The sequence below is a fragment of the Trichechus manatus genome, unplaced genomic scaffold (genome assembly GCF_000243295.1).
Source record: "Trichechus manatus latirostris isolate Lorelei unplaced genomic scaffold, TriManLat1.0 scaffold00121, whole genome shotgun sequence".
NCBI classification, from domain to species: Eukaryota; Metazoa; Chordata; class Mammalia; order Sirenia; family Trichechidae; genus Trichechus; species Trichechus manatus.
Genome location: NW_004444057.1, coordinates 5,360,024 through 5,373,000, shown reverse-complemented (window position 1 = coordinate 5,373,000; position 12,977 = coordinate 5,360,024). Strand labels below are relative to the sequence as shown.

Sequence of the window (12,977 nt, the reverse complement as noted above, 5' to 3'; positions counted from 1 at the left end):
AAACAAAACATAAATGGGATAGTTTAATTCACTGATATTCTTGCCAATAGTGAACTGAGAAGATTTAAACCACAAAATAACAGCAGGAGGGGGAAAATGTGGATGTTATTTGACACAAGCCTGCCCATTAGAATAACTTACTGCTTTTTCTGGAGAGTCATAGCTACTTCTTTAAAGGACCTTAACAGGTACATGGGTACATTATATATCCCTTAGTTTGAAAGTCAGTTATGAGGGGTGGGAAGAGGGAAAAAGAGGGTGGCAAAGACTGAAAAGGGAGGGAGTGGAGTGTGTTTGCTGACACCTTCTTCCATAATTACAAAACCATAATCACCCAAGAGTGTCCACTGGGACCTTCCCGGAGACTTCCAGAAAACTGCTTTCTTCAGGCAGCAGCAGTGAAAACGTCCTCAGAGAGTCAAGGTCAGCATTTATTGCACAGGAACCAAGATTATCCTCCTCCTTCCCCCCCTTTTCCTGAGCTGGAGACCTCCAAGTGCAAATGTGGCTCTGGATTCCCGGCCATGAGCTCCTCCGACCAGCAGGGGGCTCTCCACCAGAACGTCTCAGGGAGCACCTTCTTCAAAGGGAAGTGTGAGGTATTATGTTGGCCCAAGCAACCAGGTCGGTCAGTCCCCATTCTCGAGCAGCTTTTGTAAGTTGTTTTGTATCTTGAAATAATAAAAGAGAAGTTCCTATTATTAAATAAAATGGAGTAGACTAAGGACATATTTGCTATGGCCTATACAATGCTTATGATTAATTTACTCTGCCTTAAATAAAAAGCTACACATGGGTTAAATTTAGGTGCAACAAATAAATACTTTCCAATGGAACAGAACTCTGATAATCCACTTTAAAAATAAAAAAAAGATGGGTTGGGAAAAAAAAAAAGAGTTGCACAGAGATGAAAATGTCAGTAGACAGAAAAATGAGACAAGAAAAAGAACAAAGCATAAACAACACCAGGTGTGATGCAAATCCACTCAGCAAACCAAAAAAACAAAAAACAACATTGCCGTTGAGTTGATTCTGACTCATAGCAACTCTGCAGGACAGAGTAGAACTGCCCCATAGGGTTTCCAAGGAGCGGCTGGTGGATTCGAACTGCCGTCCTGTTGGTTAGCAGCTATAACTCACTGTAGCTCTTAATCACCTGTGAAATTGGTCTTTACAGAGCCCATTCAATGGTTTTAATCAAACACCACATAATGTCTCCTATTAGACATTATACATTTCTCCGTAAGATTCTGAATTTTGTAGGGATAGGGATTTCATCATTATCTTTAGATCTCAAGAATATAGCCCAGTGTTGGGAATTTAAAATGTGCTCAGTAGATGTTTGTTGAATAAACAAACTTTAAAGAATTCAGAGTAAGGAATTCTTAGCAACTAGTATTGGGATCCATCACCCGTCTGCCAGTTTGTTGTACTGTGATGGCTTGCACGTTGCTGTTCTGCTGGAAGCTATGCCACTGGTATTTCTAACACCAGCAGGGTCACCTATAGTGGTCAGGTTTCAGAGGAGCTTCCAGATTAAGATAGATTGGGAAAAAAGGCCTGGTGATCTAATTCTGAAAATCAGCAATGAAAGCCTTATGGATCACAACAGAACATTGTCTGACTAGCTTGCTGTGAACACGTCATCAGGATGGAGCAATCGCTGAAGGAGGACATTGTGTTTGGTGAAGTGGAGGGCCCGTGAGGGTAAGGGAGATCCTCAGTGAGACCGGGAGGCACAACAGCCACAATGATGGACTCGAACACGCCAGAGATGGTGAGAATGACGCAGGACCAGGCAACATTTCGTTCTGTTGTACCTAAGGTTGCCCTGAGTCGGAACTGATTATCTGTCCATCTGTCTGTCTGTCCTTTCATCCACTCATCCATCTATCTATCTAATATTGTGATCGAAGTAGGGAACCCCTTGAATGCTAAAGAAAGGGAATATATTCTTCTTTTGAAGGGACAGTCTGGAATACCCTACAGGCATACACAGGATAAATGATGAGGAAGGGGATTTAATACACACGTGCCGGGCCCTTCATGCATGCTCACCGTAACCACATGACCCCACTGAGGTTTTACACATGACACTGAGGGCCAGGAGGTTAAGTAACATGACCAGTTACCCAGGTAGTAAGTGGCAGAGTAGGGATGTGAACAAGTATGTGCTCTTTCTACTAAACCACTCCACCACTAATGCCATTTGAAATACTAAGGAAGCAATTCTTTACTTCTTCACCCAGAAGGGGCTGCCTTCTTCTCCCGCATTCCTACTTCATGTCTTCCCCACCCATTCCTCAGGACCAACGTGAACTAGGAAAACAGGAGTGGGAAGTAGAAAAGAAATTGAAACACAGGACTACTACCCAAAATATGTAAAACCCACCTACAAAACACAAAAAATCCAAAAGTAAAACAAAGGTCGTAAATGGCACTTTACAGGAGAAAACACAAATGACCAATAAATATATGAAAAAATACTCAACCTCAGTAATAATCAAGAAAATGCAAATAAAAAATATGAGATCTTTTCACACTATCAGACTGGTAGTGGGTGACCTGAATGAAGTAGGATGGTGCCAGTGGAAGCAGAATATTGAGGAGACATTTGAAGATAGACTTCACAGGATTTACCTACTAATTTGTCAATCAGTGGCAAGTGAAAAAGGGAGGAGGAGTTAAAAATTATTCTTAGAACAGGCAATGATGACATGAATAGAAATAGGGAAGTTACAAACAGGGAAAGATCATGAGGTTTAGACATGCTCACTTCCTGAAGCAGAGCAGACAGAATTGTTGGTACTGAGTAAAAGGAGCTGAGACATGTCTCAAACTTTTCCACAGCATGCAGCTACTATTTTACCACCAAGCTCGGCTGCATTATTGCCAGAGTGCCTCTGGGGAAAGGGCAGACCAATCAAAAAGAACATGGGTATGGCCTGGTGATTGTTTTTATACTTAGATTTCTTTGAGCAATGTGTGCAACTTACAACTTTTTAGAACTTTAGCATATGCATTTTGACCCCAAGTCTACTCTTGCACTGATTCCACTTTGGGACAAAGGTGGTCTCCCCTGGTACCACAGGCTTCTCTTGCCGAGCAGCTGGGCTCTGTCTGAAACTGTGCACAACACTTGGCCAGCTATCTGTCCCCTGTGAACAAGCTCTTCTGTTTTCTGTTCCCTAATTACTGGGCCTGGTGGGACAGTGGGAAGAAACACAGAAGAAGGTGCCAGGATTCCATGCACTTCCAACCCAAAGGGTTGAACAGATTTGAAAATTACTACTACCCCATTCTTTAGGTTAGCAAGAAAGCCAAATGTTTGTAAGCAACTCATTAAAAAAAAAAAAAAAAAAAAACTTCAATTCTCAGAATTTAACATTTTAGAAAAGAAAAGAAATTCTAGTAGTTAACCCATACCTTCTCTTGGTTGATTTTGGATTTAAAATAGAAAAAAATTCTAAGTTTGCCCACAGATGCAATGATTCAATATGAATTCCTTCATGACTTGGTTTAGAACACAAATTTGGAAACTCCTTGGCTCTCAATATTTCAGTTGTTAAATGTCAGATAACATTTAGTGTAGCAGACCAAAAATAATTTTACTCATTTGTATTTCATCTTTCTTCCCAAGTAAGCATAGCTGCATTATAATGTTCCACTTCCAGTTACTGTTGATTCTTACTCATGGCAACCCCATGTATTAGGGTACAACTGTGCTCTATAGGGTTTTCAATAGCTGATTTCTTGGAAGTAGGTTAGTAGGTCTTTCTTCTGAGTGCCTCTGGGTGGACTTGAACCTCCAACTTTTTGGTGAGCAGCTGAGCGCATTAACTACCTGCACCACCCAAGGACTGCACTATAATGTAAAGCTACCAAATACTGGGCATTTGTGGTAACAGTTCCAATTGAACACATGATTCACTACACCCTGCCTTAAGGATTAGGGTAAAAACAAAGTAGTCGCCAGATGGGAAAGAACAGAAATGTTGAAAAGAAAAGAAAATAAGAAATGTTAGTAACGTTTAACTTTTGGGATATTCCTAATTTTCCTATCTTCTTCTCCTTGTTCACTCTCCAACTGACTTCTAAGAATGCCACAAGTCTAAGGACAGGCTTCTCAAGTTGCCCTGTAGGAAGATATTTTTAGGGATAAAGGTGCATCAGTAACCTTATCAGCAAGGCCTACGACTGGATTCTGAGAAGCAGTAAATCAGAGGGCTTCCAAGTGTAACTTTGGAGTGAGACCTGGTTCAAATTCCAGGCAGGTCCAATGTTCTACGTGTGTCAGCCGGAGCAAGTAAAGTTTGAAACTTTCATTCTTCCTCTACCAGATAGGGACAATTACGCCTGCCTCCCAGGGTTACAACCAGGATTGAATGCAATATTTTACATATGGTAAAAAACCGCTTGTGTTGAATTGGGGCGGCCCTCTCTGGTCGGGGCCAGTGGTCTCCAGTCCACACCCTCCTGTCTCCCAACACTGTGCCCCAGTGTCAGCAGCTATCTGCCACTGGGTACTGCGGTACAGAGTAATACTTCTAATCAAGAAGGAACAACAAGAGACCAACAAGACTGCGTATTTCAAGGAAAATGAGATTAAAACTTATTTCTTTGTGGAAATAAAAAATATTCTTCTCTATTACTATAAGGGGTAGAATTCTTGCCTTCCTTGTGGGAGACCTGGTTTTGATTTCTAGTTGATACAACTCAAGTGCAGCCACCATCTGTCTGCCAGCTGAGGTTTGAGTGTTGCTGCGATGAACAGGTTTCAGTAGAGCTTCCATTCTAAAACAGACTAGGAAGAAATGGCTGGCAACCTATTTCCAAAAATTAGCCAATGAAAACCCTGTGGATCATAAGGGTCCGATCCCATTGTGCATGGGGTTGCCAGGAGTCAGGCACCAACCTGATGGCAGCTAACAACAGCAACAATAGCAACAACATATTTACTATGCAGTCCCCTAGCCTGGGCATTTAGGTTGCTGCCTGCACACTAAAGACGTTTGAGTGTACAACCCTTGACCTAAGGCGATTGTCAGGCATTACTGCTATTGTCTCCATACACGGGAAAGACATCAGTCACCTTTTCCAATTTCATTATGTTAGTTGTAAGCTCTTGGCAGAGGACCTCCACATTTAATTGTACTTGTGACCCCAGGCCAGACGGTGCTGTCTGTCTGTAAGAACAAAGAGAAATTATTATGGGCAGGCATGGCAAAGGAAGAAGTAGAATGAACACATTTTAAATTTATTTGAACAGAAAATAGGTCATAACAGAAAGCAGTAAGCAGTTCGCTTATTAACACCTGAAAAGCACACTGCGGTAATCCACACACTCCAGATTAGACGTTTAGGGGACTTGTTCTTAAGAGCTCAACTGGAAACCCTTTAGGCTATTTTTATTTAAGTGGGCATGTTGGTGGCTGGGTTTCCAAACAAAAATCACACAACTATTTTCAAGCACATGGTTTCTTAAGCCCCCTTTTACTAACCTCTAACATCCTCTCTATTCCCACCACAGCATAAATTTGCAAGAATTATTGCTCTTTTCTGTCATATACAGATTTTTTTCATGGGAGAAGGAGCCATTTACACTAAAACCTTCTGAATGCTTAGGACTGTTTTTATTTAATTAGTCAATATTCTATTGAGTGTGAGATTTTTGTAGTTCCTTCTTTGAGACTTGCCTACAAATGTAATTGCCTTTGTCTTGTAACCTCACAGATGTACTCATTATTTACCATTTGACTATGGCATGGGTTCTTCCTCTGGGGTGCACTGGGACCCTGTGCCGGCTAAAACTTGTAGGAAATGTGGAAGCGTGTGTATACTTTCCTGCAGAGATAGTCTAAAGTTGTTGGCAAGAGTTTCATGTGAAGGTTAAGAACCATGGATCTGTATCTTCTCTGTATTTCTTGGTTGTAATTTAATTTTAGCTGCCAAGTTTTTGGATGGCAGTAACTGGTCTAATTTATTTTACATAGGTACACTTTTGAGATTCAGGCACTTGGTAAATTATGGATGATTATCTAAATTTTAAGAAGGCAATCAGAATGTTTTTCTATTTATTAGTACTGAAACAAATAGTGCTTTCTTTATCCTAACCCATACTATCAAAAGTGTAGACCCAATAAGGAAACTGAATCTAAATCCTTTGTTTTCTAGGTTAGGGATTTGAGGCCCAGAAAACTGATTTGTCAACATGAGATTCTGAGTGGCATTATATTCTCATCCTGGGCTAGGAATCTGAGAGTGCAGTCCCATTTAGGATTCTGCGATCTACGGGCTGCTAAAGTGTTAACAAGGTGCGTACAATGTACGGCCTCAAAAGGATGGCTCATCAGTAGCGGAAGACTTAGATTACACCTGTGGATTCAGCCACCTAGACAGCACAGATGAATTACCCTTGGAGAAATAAAACACTGGGGAAGTTCAGGTCCAGTAAAAGTGGTTTATTAGCAGACCTGCCCATCCTGGGTGTTCCCCAGCCGCATATCATACGTGGTCTTTGCGATTTTTCCTTTATATGACTATTTTTCAGACTGTACTTCCTCCTTGGTTGATTATTTGAAGGGTAGAAAGAACATTCCATTTGCTTCTGTTAGTGGCACTGCCCTGTTATCATCACCAAATTAATTAAATGTTAACAGGACACAAGTACATTTCCCTAATAAAATCCACTCCTTATCTGCAAATGGGACTAATAGTCTGCTATAATCTAGAGTCACTTCCTATCTCTATTAACATTTGGAAAAAGATGGGAAAGAATAAGGGTAAAGTATGAATCTATTCCAAAGCATTCATTAAGCTTCTATATTTTATTGGCTCAAATGTACCTTTATAGTTAAAAAATAACCTGTACACCAATATATATGTAAGCCACAGAACAAGAACTCTAGTAAGTCTTACAGAATAAAGAAAGGCCCTAGAATGGTATAACACAGGGGTTCTCAAAGTGTGGTCCTCAGTCCAGCACCATCAATGTCACCTGGGAGCTTGCTAGAAATGTACCCCAGACCTACTGAATCAGAAACTAAAACTCTGGGGCCCAGTGATCTGTGTTTTAACAAGCCCTTCAGGTGATCATGATGCACACTGAAGTTTGAGAAACACTGATAGGCTGGGAAGCTCAGAGTCTTTATAGTCATATAGACCTGCATTTGAATCCTGATTCTATTATGAACTATAAGACATTAAGGTAATTACTTCTCCAAGTCTGTTTCCTCATCTGTAAAATGGGAATAACAGTTATCTTAAAAGGTTATGGGGAAGATATAATGAGGGAAGATTTTATATATTCGTGTATGTATGTATCCATTCTAATACAGTTTCTAGCACATGGTAGATACTCTGTAAAGAAATACCTTTAGGCAATGTGTCAAAATCCTCATGTAAATGGATTTAAAGGAAAGAGCTCATGTCTGAATAGATTTGATTAGATCAGGCATGTTAAACAATGTCGGAAGGTTGGGCTTTACTTATTATAATACTAACACAATTATTTTTAAAAAAGTACATAGTCTAAGAAATAAAAAAAATGACTATGGTATATTTGTTACAACTGATTACTCAATATTGATACATGATTAATTACAGTCCATAGTCTACATTAGGGAACATCAATTGTAACAAATGTGCCACACTAATAATGCAAGATGTTAATAATAGCAGAAACTGCAGCAGGGAGAGGGGGTATATGGGAACTCTCTGTACTTTCTGTACAATTTTTCTGTAAACCTAGAACTGCTCTAAAAATACTGTGTATCAAAAGCTTAAGAAAAATGACTGTGATGGAATATTTTCACAGGCACATTCAACTAATGACTAGTCACATGGATCTTTACAGTGGTCAAGCGTTTTGCAAATAAATGAGCTCATATAAAGAATTATACATGATGAAAGTGCTGAGTTACTTGAATTTCTTCTTTTCTATGAATGTTTTTACTCCGTGCCATTTTTCTAAGATAAATGTGTATATTTTAATAAATGGGCCAAGGTCACAACTGAGTCTTAGGATAACAGAGCAAGATAATATAAAATCAGGCTTGCTTCTTGCCATGTCATTGGCAACACTATAGCAGCTCAAGAATAGTGCAGGGTCAGGTCATTCATTTCTACGACCCTCCTACCTCTTTACTCCCTGAATATACACTTAACAAAATGTCTCATACAGAATCTATCTTCAATTAATGGTTGCTAAGAATCATGATAAATTCAAGTGAAATATTATACTAATCTGACTAGGAAAGAAATGATAGCACTGGAGGGGACTGTCTTACTCAGTACGATGGGTGTCCACAATGGAAGTTAGTGATCCCAGCTGCTCCTCCAGAGTATTAATTCTGTATCTCATGTAGAAGGTCGAGATGATTAGTGCACAGACACTGGGAGGGTATAAAAAACATTCTCAGTAGGTTAATGACCAGGACTTGATGTTAATAAAACAATAAATGCACAGCCATTAGAGGCAAGGCATTTTCCAAAATAACTTGGTTAATAAGACTTTAAAAAGGTCTTATTTCAAAGGCTGCTGTTTGTCACAAAACCTTAAAGCTGCAAGGGGACTTAAAATCCTCTAGCCCAAATCCCTCATTTTATAAATAATGGCCATTCTAATATGATTGTTCAAGGTCAGACCCAAGCTGGAGTACCAAGTCAGTGTTCCTCATCCCATGCAGGACTGTCTCCCTCTGCTAGAAGGGATGCCAGCAAGTGCCCAGCCTTGTTCTCTGGTGACTCACAAATGCCCTACTCTATCTGGAAACTGGGCATATGCTGCTTGGTTGTGAGGAATAGCTCAGAACTGGGTCAGGCTATTTTCAGAAGAATAATTGGTTACAGACTGGAAGCTGATGGGGAAGTTTAACAAGTCAGTGCCTAAGTTCTCAGGAAAGGAGATGACATTTTAAAGTTGTTTTGGCCTCTATCCAAGGGACATATGATAGGTGGGACAATAAATAACAAGGGGGAAAACGCTTCATAATTCACAGAGCAATTTCCCAATTAATTGTATTGACTCAGAACTTAGTCCTCTGCTGGATCTGGCACGATCATTTTCCTTTTCCATCCTCCCTTCTCACTATTTCCTTAAACAAGAGGAAAATGAATATGAAAATGTGACCTAAGCTTACCAGAGTAAAGTGCTGAAGTAGGAGGCAAAAATTGTCAAAGAAAATATCTGGATCACATTAAAGACAAGTGAGATTTGCAATGTCTCTTGGCAACATGAAGAGAATAAATTATCCCTTTAGAGAACTGAATCACTTTCTTAAGTCACTAATAGTAAATTCATTTACTTACACAATTGCATATACTATAAGAATATGGTGGAGAGTCAGACATTTCTGAGACTTTACTTTGTGTAATATTCCAACGGTTTCTGACTGACCTGTTGGGTATACAAAAAGAGACAGTTTTAAAGCCGTAGCACACCTACTTCATGCAACAATACCCCTGTGGGGAAGAGGCATTTGAGAGAGAGACTTAACCCTAGATAAGGAAAATTAGGGAAAAAAAAATTAACTAAAAGCTTCCAGTTAGCCAATAATTATAAAATTCCTTCACCATTCATTCAGTAAATATTTACTGAGCGCCTTCTTTGTGTCAAGCATTGTGTAGGAGTCAATGGTGAACAATATAGACACTATTCTTGCTTTCATACCAGTATAACTGGTAACCATTATTAGAATAATTAGTAAAAAGGAAATAATTCAATACTTTGAATTTTACCAGCAATTTTTGAATTATAATCTCAAAGTATTCAGAATAATGAAGTGACTCCCATGAAGGCTATTCACCTTTGTATTCCCAATAGTAAAGCACTGGGTACTGTTTGGTGAATGAATAAATGAACTAATATGCAAAGACCTAAGGTGGGAAGTAGGGGGAAGGGATATGAAAGGCAGTCATAAACTGAAACATTAGGACCTATTAAAAGTTACATACAGTTGTTAAAAAAAAAAAAAAAAAATCAGTTCCTTACCATGTACAGGCAGACTCTTGGCTTTTCCTTCAGGCATTCTGTTTACATGGGCATCTGCCCAAGCTGATTTTGTTTCTCCTTTAGAGACATTCAGAACTGTTTGGGACTCTGTCACATGGAAATCTATCAAGCCAAAACAGGGCTAGGTAAGTTTTCTCGTTTTCCCTCCAGTGCATTTAAAACACACGGGATCAACCTCAAAGCAAATCAATCCCTTAATATGCATAATACCTGAGAATATAAATGGATCTTCTTAAAAACTGATTAAGGTGGTTGGGGGTTGAAAAACAATGCTCAAGCAAATAAATGATATAAGGACAGTCTGCACCCCACTGATTCACAGGGATGACTCAGCTATAACAATTAATCATATTGCTTAAATAAAAGGTAAGGAAATATTATATATTTATCTCTCTCAACCACCCCAATATTATGTCTATTTAAGAGACAGCTATTAAATGTATATAAAGGGAAGTAGATTTTCACCACATAGGTAATTTCTTTCCCTTGAACTTTCAAAGTATCCTTTCTCCAGATTTCTTTGCCAAATGTTAAGTCGGAAGACAAAGTGCTTCTTTTTTTTAAGGGGGTGGGGTAGGGACGTTTTGTGGAAGATTAAGTTTTAGTCAAAATACAATGATTTCCAGACCTCGAGAGTTCTCGGATTCAGGAGTCTGAGAGCCAGAACTACTGTATCCTTCCATGTCTTGTCTTCTTTGTTGAACCACTCCATCCAGATCTGAGAATTCATCATTGAAATCCTGAAGGGAAACAGTGAAATGAAGAGAAGCCAATTTTCCCTTGTTAAACAGGCAGGTTTTTGTAACCCCTAGCCTTAGACCTGCCCTATAAAATGCAGAAAAGAAAGGAGGACCACTCCATCCTACTGAGTTCTTCCAAATAGGTCACTGAGTACAGGAAAACCTGCAAAAGCTGGAACATGTGTAAGGTGGAAACCTGTCAGAGAAGGAACATTAAATATTTTCCACTAAAATGAGTGATAGAAAAGTGGTAAAACTGCACCCTGTCGAAGGTGGAAAACTTGCGAGACCCAGGAAAACAAGGTGGTCCTGTTGAGTTCAGGCTCTCACAGGTTTCACTGTATCTGGTTACTAAAAGTGAGATTTTTCTGGGCAGTTGAATTCTGTCAACAGTGGCCAACCTGTTTGAAACAACAAACGTCTAGAAAAAAACTGGAATGCTGGTGATTGAAACGCTTCGAGTGAAAAGCTAGAAACATTTCATTAGCACTTTCTAATGAGAAAAACTGGCTGCTGTAGACAATACTAGGACAAAGAGTGGATGTTTGGATATGTAGACAGAGAGAAAGCTATTCATAAATGATAGTTTAAAGAAAGTACTGAAAACAGAAGAGGGAAAATGGCTTTAGCAAAGTAGACCCTGAAAATTTTAGCCTTTTTCTTCCCCAACAAAATCAACAGGGTCCGTGCTATCACATCTAAATAATGGAAGGATGCTAGAGGAGTAAGGAAAAAGCAGATATTCTTCACTTTGTTTGCCACTGGTTCTCCCAAAGTGCTTAAGAACTAAAGACACAAAGCAATGTCATTAAAATGTCCTGGTGAAGGTACAATTAGACTGAACTTTTAACAATTTAGTTAGCTACCAAATGAAGAGACTCATCTTGTAAGCAAATTACTCACCTTTTCCCTTGAACTTGCTGACTTTTGGTCATCTCAATACTCATTTCAATTTCATTCAAGAATTTATAGGGGAAGGAAAATTGAAAAATTAAAGTCTCTTCAGTATAATAATGATTTATTGAATGCCTATCACATATCAGGAAGTATGTAAAGCTATTCACATACATTGTTGTTGTTGTTGCTGTGCTGTCAAGTCCGTTCCAATTCAGAGCGACCCTATGTACAACAAAACGAAACACTGTCTGGTCTGGCACCATCCTCACAATTGCTGTCATTGTTGCAGCCACTGTGTCAATCTATCATCTTGTTGAGGGTCTTCCTGTTTTTCACTGACCCTCTACTTTACCAAGCATGATGGCCTTCTCCAGGGACGGGTCCCTCCTGATAACGTGTCTAAAGCATGTGAGACGAAATCGCGCCATCCTTGCTTTCAAGGAGCATTCTGGCTGTACTTCTTCCAAGACAGATTTGTTCGTTCTTTTGGTAGTCCATGGTATATTCAATATTCTTCACCAACAACACAACTCAAAGGTGTCAATTCTTCTTCAGTCTTCCTTATTCATTGTCCAGCTTTCACATGTATATGAGGTGACTAAAAATACCATGACTTGGGTCAGGTGCACCTTAATCCTCAAAGTGACTTCTTTGATTTTTAATATTTACATACATTATTGCATATAATCCTCACAGCCACACCATGAGGTTGGCATTTTATGAAGAAACTGAGTCAGAGCAGTAAAGAGCTTACTCAATGACATAGCTCAGCTGGGTGGAGCTCAGATTTGAAACCAGGCTTGTTGGATTTCTAATCTGTCTTTTTTTAGCTATTCTATATTGGATGACTTCCCCACTCTTTTTTTTTAATGGTATATTTTTTTAATAGAAGTAAAATTCACCATTTTAACCATTTTAAAGTATATAATTCAGCCATTTTTAGTACATTCACAATGTTGTGCAGTCATCACTATCTAATTCCAGAAGATTTCCATAAGCTCCAAAAGAAACTCCATACCCATTAGCAGTTACTCTCCATCCCTTCCTTCTTCAGCCCCTGACAACCACTAATCTACTGTCTGCCTTTATGAATTTGCCTATTTGGGATATTCTATATAAATGGAATCACACAATATATGAATGTGGCCTTTTATGTCTGGCTTCTTTCACTTATCATAATGGTTTCAAGGTTCTTCCATGTTGTAGCATGTATCAGTATTTCATTCCTTTTTATGGACAAATAATATTCCATTGTATGGACATACCACATTTTGTTTGTCCATCTGTCAGTTGATAGACAGTAGGATTGTTTCCACTTTTGGGCTATT

The 12,977-nt window shown here is 39.1% G+C and overlaps 1 protein-coding gene across 1 annotated transcript in view; it reads right to left on the bottom strand.

Moving 5' to 3' along the window:
* Positions 1–545: 545 nt before the first annotated feature.
* The window catches only part of GRAMD2B (GRAM domain containing 2B), a 69,297-nt gene continuing 56,865 nt past the window's right edge, over positions 546–12,977 (bottom strand). Inside the window, exons 9-14 of the mRNA XM_004384288.2 lie at positions 10,641–10,752; positions 9,992–10,114; positions 9,310–9,397; positions 8,289–8,393; positions 5,093–5,186; positions 546–671 (exon numbers count right to left, since the gene is read on the bottom strand). Coding sequence (XP_004384345.1) covers positions 630–671; positions 5,093–5,186; positions 8,289–8,393; positions 9,310–9,397; positions 9,992–10,114; positions 10,641–10,752 — 564 coding nt within the window. The 3' untranslated portion in view covers positions 546–629. The remainder of the gene's footprint in view (positions 672–5,092; positions 5,187–8,288; positions 8,394–9,309; positions 9,398–9,991; positions 10,115–10,640; positions 10,753–12,977) is intronic.